Here is a 10,430-nt window from a genome sequence, read left to right as displayed (position 1 = left end):
ACAAACATTGTGACAAACCCTTACAAACTGAGTGAGGTGCATCTCTCCCTCTCCTTTGCACATCTTGGAAGGAAGATGTGCAAAGGAGAAGGAGAGAAGTTTTTTTTTTAACACTACTTGACTTGCCAATAGATCAAAGATATCAGGGAGAAGATATTAGTTATTACAGCAGTTGGACAACACATTATTTGAGTACATGATCCATAACACGTAAAAGACACCCGAAAGCCTTTGTCTGCTGTGATTTTTTTACCTTTCAGCATCAAAATAAAAAATCTTTAGCATGCATATGTTTTGGAAACAGGAAGCAAAACTAATATTTGGGTCCTCTGTCCCTCTGTTATACTAGTTATCACATCCGGTTTGCTATTTTCCTGCGGGTACCTGCATTTGTGGCATGTAAAAAAAGCATTGCCAAGCCAATGATTCTAGCTATGTGAGAGATATTAAATTTGCCAAAGTCTGTTAGCCATATTGAATAGCAGTACAGCTGTGCAGCATGGTTAAAAGTAAAGTCATAAAAGAAAGCGCTGTGACATGACCAGCTTTACCATCGCATCATAGTGCTTTTTTTCAGGCAGATGGAACAAGCAATCAAGAAAGGGGGAAGGTGGTGGTGGTATGGGAAAGCAACAATGACAGCGAGGAGTGGGGGCACGGTGGGCAGCAACACGAAGAATGGGTGGGAGGAGGAGGAAGAAGCACAGTGAGAAGGGGTGGGTGAGAGAGGGGAGGAAGGACACCAGGAAAAGGGGGAGTGGAAGGGAAAGAATAGTACCTCAAGCACAGCGTGAGCACCAGAAACAATCTGTACTTGGTCCATGCTTCACAGAGAGGAATTGAAGTGAAGCCCGGCACACCCTGGCCAATTGGGAAGCAGTAAAGAAGAGCGACAATTAAGCCAACATATAGTAAGCAATGAGTGAGCTCTAAGCCCTTTACTGTAAACAATACCTCTCAGCAACAGCACCCATACGCTGTCAGCAGGTGAGACCTAACCAGCTGCCGTTTACCAATGAAAACAAAAAAACAAGCATTTGCTCGAATTAGAGCTATTAGCATTGTAAATTCCTAACTGGACTTTTCTTGCCACATAAATTAAAAATTCAAAAGAAAACATTTCAGAATCAGTGACTGCATCATTTTACAATTTGATATGAATAAAAGAATGTTACTTGGAGTTGTGTCGAACAAACTTAGCATCTTGAAACTGCGCAGATGTTAATGACTACTCTCCAAATCCCAGAACTGTTTTCAGCTCAAGAATGTGTCAAAAATGTGTCCTAAGACGCGGCTGTTTTCTAGTCAATGTGAAGAAAAAGGAACAACGTTCCAAGAATGAAATATAAAACACATAGAAGGCTGAATAAGCAGAGCCACTCTCTTTAGTGCGTGCCTTGTCCAGGAATTACGGCACTGAGGATTGTGCCTGGCTCTGCAATGGGGTTGCCTGCTCGGCCCTTTTAACTCTGTCCTGCCAAGGAATCGGACAATCACCTGTGGTTAAGTCGAACACGCAACTCCAGTGTTGAAGTAAGCGGACCTGCAAGATCAAGATGCGTAAAAAACAGATACAACAACGCCTTCGGAGAGCACATTTGCAAACTCAAGAAAATCATGTGAATTTCTGTTGCTTTATAATCTTTTGATCTCTGTCACACGGAGCACAGAGCACGCACTGATTCCTGCAGGCTCAGAAATACTGCATGACAGATTTGCAGATGGATGTCAGACTTTATGAACTTCCTATTCCTGACCGGTGAAGGTCATGTGGGAGACAGTTTACTCCCAAAGGAACTTCCACAGAGCAAGTAAGGCTGAAGTGCACAAAAGATGGAAAGAATCAGAGATTGCGGTATACCACCGGCCTATTGGGACAGACTGGCATATAGGCACATGGTAAATACCATCCGTAGCGCGGTAGCCTGAAGAGAACTACCAGGGCGCGTGCAAACGCCAAGATCTGCATCTCACTGTACAACGATGTGATTGGAATCAAGGGAAGCGTTAATGTTTCTCTGCTCTCTTAAATCGAGTTGACGTGGCCTACAGTATGCCACATAAGGGGCCCACGTCCACAGCTGCCCCATCACAGAACAATACTTCTTAAAAAGAGTTAGACCTATTAGCGTTGTAAACTCCTAACCGGACTTTTCTTTCCACAAAAACTGAAAAAAATTAGCGTGATCGTGCTATGTAAAACCCAGTGCAGTCATGCTGCGTAGGAAATACAAAGATAAAGTAGTCTAGAAACCATGCCGAAAACATAGAGCCTCTTATGTTTTCAGTAGTTTGCCAGCCTTCACGAATAAAATCAAGCGATTTTTAAAAGGCAAGCCCAAGAACCAACTAAAGTGATGGGCGTGACATAGGCGCGGTTAAATACCCACAGAGCGAATTCTATGGCAGGACCAGAGGGGAGGATTATGCAGAACTTTCTTCACTGTTTATTAAATAGCACGTTCAAAGGTTAACACAAAAAAAACACAAAGCGACTACAAGTCCCATGAGTCCGCTTTTATTGCAACCATCCTCCAATGAGTGTCGGCCCTGCACGCTAGTATATATATCCTCGAGCACGTCACACTTCCTCTTTCTTCACTGCTAACGTCGTCAAGATAAGTGCCTTACTGCCTGTTTCCGCATACTTTAAATTCTTGTCATGCGCTGTTAGACTGCTTGCGCACGTTGAGGGCTATTTTTAGCAACATTTATTCTAGCAACGAGTGTTGCTAGCGACGCGTTACTAAGCGCGGGAGGCGTTTCGCCCGAGCGCATTCTTTTTCTTTTGGTAACGCGTCGAGCCTGCTAGAGGGCGCATGCATTTGATTTTTTTACGCGCGTGTGGAGTGCTCGAGACGCTTTTGCACTCTGCACCCACTTTTTACCTCACATTAAGGTAGCAGAGCCTTGTCTCTGTGTTTTTTCCCCCCCACTGTGCACCACTTTGGTTGAATACCCCTGCAATGGAAGATAATAACTGCTGCTTCTGAACCTTCAGGTTTCTTTTAGACAGCAAGTATTTTATTATTTTTCCTTTCTTTTGACAGAGTGGGGAGGGGTTTACCCTATATATATTTTTTTGGTGTTTTTCCTGTCACATACCCCTGAGTCTAGATGCAGTCCACACAGGACCACAATTCCTTCCCCAGCATGCCCCCTGGTGAGGGCCCCTCTCACCGCGTCCCCCTGGGGTGGATATGTTGTTTTCTCACGCTATCGCTCAGGCCCTCGCTCCTCTCAAAGAGAGTGTGGCGCAGCTTACTGAGCAGGTAGCCAAAGGGATGGGCATGTTTGGGGCGACGGGGGCGGAGAGTACCTCTGCTATATCAGCCCCCAAGAAATCGCGCAAGCGCGACGCGGTGCACCTTGAGGACGTGGCGCTCCTCGCCAACGCCTTCAGTAAGAGAGCGCGCGCACAAGCGTTTACCCTCCCGGGAGGGATCCTTACCCGGTGTAATTCGTGAAAAGCTTCACAGCAAATGGGACTCTGATACCGGGTCACCAAGATGCATGTCAGTTGACTCAGAGGGGGATTCCTCCTCTTTGGAGGACGATGAGCCAGACCGCTCCTGGAGCCCCGGAGCGTCCGTAACAGACCCTCTGGATCCGGGGGACTCGGACTCGGATATGTTCGAGCCAGGGGGCATCTACCACCCTCGTTCCTCCGAATGGCGACCGGACCACAAGGTGGCAGAGTATGTAGATAGTAAGATTCGCCAACCGCTAGATAAGGAGGTGCGGGCCCGCTTAAAGGCTAAATGCCCGCGTCTGACTTTATCTGACAAGGTTGCGGCTACACCTGACATTGATTCGAAGATGTGTACCTTCTTCGCGAAGTACACTAAGGACCCTACAAAGGGTCTTGATCGGTCCTGGAGGGCTTGCCAGGACAAGCTCCTTGATGTGTTGGGACCCCTGACACAGATGATTCAGCTGGCAGAACGTGCCAAGCAGTCTAACACGCCCCTTCCGACAGATATCGTGGCGGGATGGGCCCAGAGAGCTGTTTGTCTCCTGGGCAACACCAACTGCGCCATTTCAGCTGAAAGGCGCAGGTCTTTGCTCATTAAGATAGACCCTAAATTGGGTGAATTATCCAGCTCGGAGGCAGGGGCAGTGGCCCAAGGAAACTTATTTGGCAATCTTTTTGTCAAAGAATTGGGCAAGTTTGTTGCTACTTTTTCTGCGCTGGACAAAGCGCAGTCTTTCATAAAGAAGATTTTCCCAGGCAAGGTTTTTGGAGGGGCCGGACGAGGCAGGGGTCGCTCATCTGGCCGCCAATACCAACAAGGCCCTGGTTCCTACAGGAACAAATGCTGGCGTGACAGTCGACAGGGGACTTTCTTCCCCAGTAGAGGCAGAGGAAAAGGCCGGGCGAACAGGATCGCCAGGGGAGCAAATAACGCCCCAGGAGGACCTTCTGGTAAGGCTTATCCCTTCTTCCCCTCTAAAGCTTGGAGGGAGGTTGCGTTTCTTCAGAGACAATTGGCAGCGCATCACCTCTGATGCATGGGTGTTGCAGACTGTCTCCGGGTTCCAGATCGAGTTTTGGGGAACCCCAACCCAGGAAAGGATTCCTCCGCCCTTGGTTTTTTCAGTGGCGGAGTCCAGGCTCATAGACTCGAAGGTCCTGGAACTCCTCCGCAAAGAAGCCATGTGCCTCACATCTCTCCATCCCAGGGGTTTCTTGAGCAACATTTTCCTGGTGGAGAAAAAAGACAAAGGCTTTCTCCCGGTCATCAATCTCCGGTCTTTCAACGAATGGGTGATATACCGACATTTCAAAATGGAGGGTATTCACCTGCTTCGGGATTTCCTGTTACAAGGGGACTGGATGGTCCGACTGGACCTCAAGGACGCATATCTCACAGTCCCAATTTTTCCCCCTCATCGCAGGTTCCTTCAATTTCAGTGGAACGGTGAGGTATTCGAGTTCCCTTCTCTCCCCTTCGGCCTGTTATCGGCACATTGGGCTTTACCAAACTCCTCACACCCGTGGTGGAGGCTCTTTGGTCCCAAGGGATCCGTCTCATCATTTACTTGGACGATCTCCTTCTTATGAACCAATCCAGGTCTCAACTTATCTCCAATGCGAGCACAACTATTGTGCTTCTGCAGGAACTGGATTTTGTGATCAACCTACAGAAACTGGAACTTTGATCGGCTCAGTCTATGATTTATCTGGGGTTCCTTATAGATTCCCAGTCAACATCTCTCAGTCTCCCGGGCCCGAAGATCTCCAAGATCAAGAAGGAATTAAGGAAAGTTTTGAGACGCGACAGGATCTTGCTACGTCAGCTAGCCAGGATAGTGGGCCTGCTCTCCTCGTCGATTCAGGCCATCTTTCCAGGTCCCCTCCACTACAGGGCTCTACAACACCTCAAGGCCTATCACCTTTGACGCAGGGTGACGTACTCCGAACTAGTCTCTCTTTCTCAAGAGGCGATGACAGAATAACACTGGTGGCTAGACCACATGGAGGCTTGGAATGGCAGGGCCATTTTCGGAGCCTCCCCAGACCTGGTGATAGAGTCGGATGCCAGTCTCCTGGGATGGGGAGCTCGATGCGGCGACATCTCTTTCGGGGGACGTTGGACCCCTCAGGAACTCACCATGCATATCTATTGTTTGGAACTCCTCGCGGGTTCTTTTGCGATCAGGTCCCTCACTCGGGAAAAAATCTCATGTGTTGTTCTCCTGCGAATGGACAATGTGTCTGCGGTACAGTACATCAACCGCTTGGGGGGGACGCAGTCGAAGGCCTTAGCGGAATTGGCAAAAGATTTTTGGCACTTTTGCCTCCAACATCAGATTTCCGTCACGCGGAATATCTCCTGGGGTCCCAGAATGTTCTGGCATACTGGAATTCCCGGTTTCTGACGGATTCCAGCGATTGGCAGCTGGCCCAGATGACTTATCGGGCGATCATGGACCGGTGGGGTCCTTGCTCTGTGGACCTGTTTGCCTCCAGGTGGAACACGCAGCTTACTCTGTATTTCAGTTGGCGCCCGGATCCAGGAGCGGCTGCAGTGGATGCGTTCCAGCAGAACTGGGGAACGCACCACGGGTATGCATTTCCCCCCTTCCTTCTTATCCCGGGGGTTTCGGCTCTTGTTCGCCGTCAAAAAGCGACAATAGTTCTAATAACCCCTCTGTGGAGATCCCAGGCGTGGTTTCCGATTCTACTATAACTCTCATGCGATTTTCCGATTCGTCTTCCGGTCTTCCCCTCCATTCTCCGGGACCCAGCAGGACTCTTTCACCCCCGGTCCTTCAAGGTCACTTACCTCTAGTGACATGGAAGATTTCAGGTCTTGCTGGCAAGATTGACGACTTTCACAAGAGGCTAAGAAATTCATTGCACAGGCCTGGGCACCAGGGACAGGCAAAAGGTATAGATCTGCATGGAATCGATGGTCTCGCTGGTACATGGACAGACATTTCGATCCCATGGGGGCCCACATTACTGACATCGTAAACTTCCTCGCTGAATTAGCGGAGTCGGGCTTAGCTTATTGTACTATAAACTCTTTTAGGTCAGCCATCTCAGCGGGTCATCCCCCTCTTGATAACCGTCCGATCAGGGAACACCCTTGGGTCTGTAAACTTCTTAAAGGTATCAGGCTTTCCAGACCTCCGCAGCCCAGATATTCAGAGCTCTGGGACGTCAATCTAGTACTGCGTCAACTATCCTCATGGCAGGACAACCAATATCTTTCAAGAAAGGAGTTGTCAGCTAAACTGGCCATGCTTTTGTGCCTCATTTCCTGTAAAAGGGTCTTGGATGTTCGAGCCTTGGATATCTCAGCCAGAGTGTTTTCTCCGGAAGGAGTAACCTTCATGGTCTCTAGGAGGATGAAGAATAATACCAGGTCGGTATCCTATCCTGTTTTTCCTCAAACTCCCAAATTGTGTGTGGTACAGTGCCTGAAAGTCTACGAGGAGGTAACGGCGGAGCTTAGACCTCCAGGTGAGAAACAACTGATACTATCATTGAAAAAACCTTTTAAGGCGGTCTCTTCGCCTTCCATCGCCAGGTGGATCAGATGGATTTTGGCCGAATCAGGTATCAATGTGCGTGTGTTTGGGGCATACTCCACTCGAGGTGACATGGCCTCAAAGGCCATCCATGTTGGAGGCAGATTAGAGGACATCATGAATGCGGCAGACTGGTCTTCTGACTCAACTTTTAAAACGTTTTACTTTAAACCAATACATGAGGCAGTCTCTTTGGTGGTAAGTAAGCTTTGAACTTGCATAATCCTCGCCTCCGGTCCTGCCATAGAATGCGAAATGACCTAGCTCTCGTGAAGGAAAGTTTCAATTCTATTAAGGACAAGGATGCGAGGATTATCCCACCCGAAGAATTCGGATTACTTGTACTGAGGTGGTATATACATTTATACATATGTACAAAACCGTTTTTTCCTACATGCTTTAGTTCATCAGTTAAAATCTAGACGTATCAGACCTTTGTTTATTATATCTATGTATCTCATTGGAATCGTCTGACATCTTGTATATCAATTTGGTTATTTTCTTTTCATTGGCAATCAGCCATGTTTCCTCCGCTCTAATTTCACATAGTTTTCCTTAGGATCCAAGACAACGGCCACTTGAGACACCTATCTTTCCTTTTGCAGTGAAGTCGAGGAAGTGTGACGTGCTCGAGGATATTTATACTAGCGTGCAGGGCCAACACTCATTGGAAGATGGTTGCCATAGAAGCGGACTCATGGGACTTGTAGTCGCTTAGTGTTTTTTTGTGTTAAACTTTGAACTTTCTATTTAATAAACAGTGAAGAAAGTTCTGCATAATCCTCGCCTCTGTGTCCTTAATAGTATTTAAACTTTCCTTCACGAGAGCTAGGAAATTTCGCATTCAACAGCGACAGAGCGCTTGCGCGCTCGACCCTAATGAGGGTGGCGAGGATGCCAACCAATGGTAATAGATGGGCCCTATGCCATTTTCAATTAAAAGAAAAATAGCTCTCGCAAGTGATGCGCTGTGTCAAGGGAGACAAAAAGAGAATATCCGAGTTTTACAGATATAATTGTTCACATTCTTGCTCGTGGCTCTTCCGGAATTGCAAAAAAAACAGAAAATGGCCGCTATTTCTTTTAGAAAAAGATAGCAACCCTAGTTATAATGTGCTGTAGGGGTCACTCGTTATAGTTTCTTTAAAATTGATGGGGAAGGAAGTCATGAAATGTCATGCCTTGACTTTTAAAGTGTTTCCAGCTTTTCAGACGGCTTAATAGTTCCGTGCCTATATGTCAACGCTAGGCGGCACGGTCTCATCCCACCAATCGGAATGTGACAACATTTTCTCCATTTGTTTCCTGGTAGCACAAAAAAGCGAGTGCGTTTCAAGCCTCGCTCCCAATCCATTTCATTTCATTTCATTTAGAACATAAGCTAGACCTTGCACTATAGACTCCATTCTGATAACCCTGGCGTCCCCACCACAGGCATACGTGTGGTATGACGTTTAGTACGTGCATTTCAAGCCTCGTTTTAAGTCTAACTCGCTTCCTTTTCACTTCCATGGCCAATCATCATGTCGAAGGGCGAAGACGAGGCTTGGATCGCAGAGATTTTGTGACTAGTCGCACGCATGCGCATTCCTTTGTTAAGTCTTTGCCATGGCTGCTAAGTACAGGATGTGCCGGCTCTGGGCCTCAGCGCTCTTTTTGCTGTTTCTTCAGTTTGGTGTCTCCCGGGCCCTTTATTTCCACATCGGGGAGACCGAAAAGAGGTGCTTTATAGAGGAAATCCCGGACGAAACCATGGTCATAGGTGAGGTAGAGATCGGGGCGTAGATTAGGTTGTGGATGAATCGCTTCATATGCACCGGGTTAGATCATAAACTATATTGTATTTTATTGGCTTTGGATTTATAACTCTTTCCATACCCCTTAGAGTTATTTTTCGGTGAGGGATCACGGTATTATACTGCTAATTTAAGAAGGCCCCGTTTGCGCATACGATGTTGGGGAGGAGTTTGTAGTTAAGTACGAAGTCATGATGTTTAATGAGTGACATTAGGGCGCACTATGGTAAAAGATAAAGATGGCTCAATGAACAATCTGGGACAAACCCTGAACATACAGTGACTGTTGTGATAAGAGTACGTGGTCGACCAAAAGGCACACTTGTGCTAGGGTGTGTAGGTGTTAGTTTCAATGGGAGAGTGAAAATAACCTAGGATGATCAGAAAGAAAAGACGTGAACCGATCTCAGGCACTACCTTAGCACCACAACTGCAAACCTGTTACAGAAGGGTGGGCTTTGAGTGCGACTTGGTATTTTTTAGAACTAGGATAGTTGTATGCCAGGTACGTACAAAAATACATTATAGGCTAATTGAGGTTCGGATGTACCTTACTAGGGATCCATCAGGTGTGATGGACGGTTACTTACCATAACTCTCCATTACTCCGAGTTCTCCTCATCCCTGTCACAGTCTTTACAAGTTGAGCTATAGGTCATCCCACCAGCTGAATCACCAGTTTTATTTTTCAACCACATGGCTTCCCATCCCTCCAACATGTCCTCAAGTATTCTTACTGTCAGATGATATAAATGCGTAGACCGCCCTCTTAAATCTTGTTATACCAAGCCACGTGGAGCCGAAATCCATTCTTAAAGGGAAGGGGAGGCATGGGAAACGTGGACTGTGACGGGCAAGTAATGAAGATTACCGGTAAGTAACTGGCATCTATATTTTCGTACCTTTCTCCCACCACACTATTTACACCTTGAGCAGATACCACATTAATCAAGCGGCTTCAGCATGGACATATGCTCAACACAGCAAATGCTTATTTAATATATATGTAACAACAGAAATTTGACCATTTATTTCATGATCTTCTACCGATCTCAACAACACTGAAGCTCCAAATGCTGCTGAATCACTCTTGCCTGTTGAGTGAGACCCAAATAGCCACACTACAAATCTCCTGCATTGGAGCTCCCTTGAATGCTGCCCAAGAGACTGTATACCTCTGACAGACTTACCTTGAACTACTCCTGGAATGTGCCCACCTCTTGACTCGTGGTGAAACTATAGCTAATTTCAACCATTAATTTAATGGTGTAGCTGACAGCTTCTAACCTTGACCAGCTAAACCAAAGTTCACAAAGAATGCACATGTCTTTTTGAAATTCCCCATTTTCTCCAAATAAACAGAAAAGGCTCTTCTTACATCCAGTAATTGAAGAGACCTTTCATCTTACAACCGTGGAGAGAGACATTAAGCCCTTAAAACGAAGGGCCTGATTTAGATATTGGCGGAGGGGTTAGTCTGTCACCTTTGTGACGGATGTCCTGTCCGCCGAAATCTAAATCCTTTTGTTTCCTATGGGAATTAGATTTCGGCAGACGGGATATCCATCATCGTTGTGACGGAGTATTCCATCT

At 46.8% G+C, this 10,430-nt stretch overlaps 1 protein-coding gene across 1 annotated transcript in view; it reads left to right on the top strand.

Annotated features, from left to right (window-relative positions):
• Positions 1-8,621: 8,621 nt before the first annotated feature.
• Positions 8,622-10,430, top strand: part of TMED4 (transmembrane p24 trafficking protein 4) — a 48,642-nt gene continuing 46,833 nt past the window's right edge. The window contains exon 1 of the mRNA XM_069214264.1: positions 8,622-8,803. Within this exon, the coding sequence (XP_069070365.1) occupies positions 8,650-8,803 (154 nt within the window). The 5' untranslated portion in view covers positions 8,622-8,649. The remainder of the gene's footprint in view (positions 8,804-10,430) is intronic.

This window comes from Pleurodeles waltl, chromosome 11 (genome assembly GCF_031143425.1).
Source record: "Pleurodeles waltl isolate 20211129_DDA chromosome 11, aPleWal1.hap1.20221129, whole genome shotgun sequence".
NCBI lineage: Eukaryota > Metazoa > Chordata > Amphibia > Caudata > Salamandridae > Pleurodeles > Pleurodeles waltl.
The sequence above is the reverse complement of the archived record's forward strand: the minus strand, read 5'-3'. Positions and strand labels throughout refer to the sequence as shown.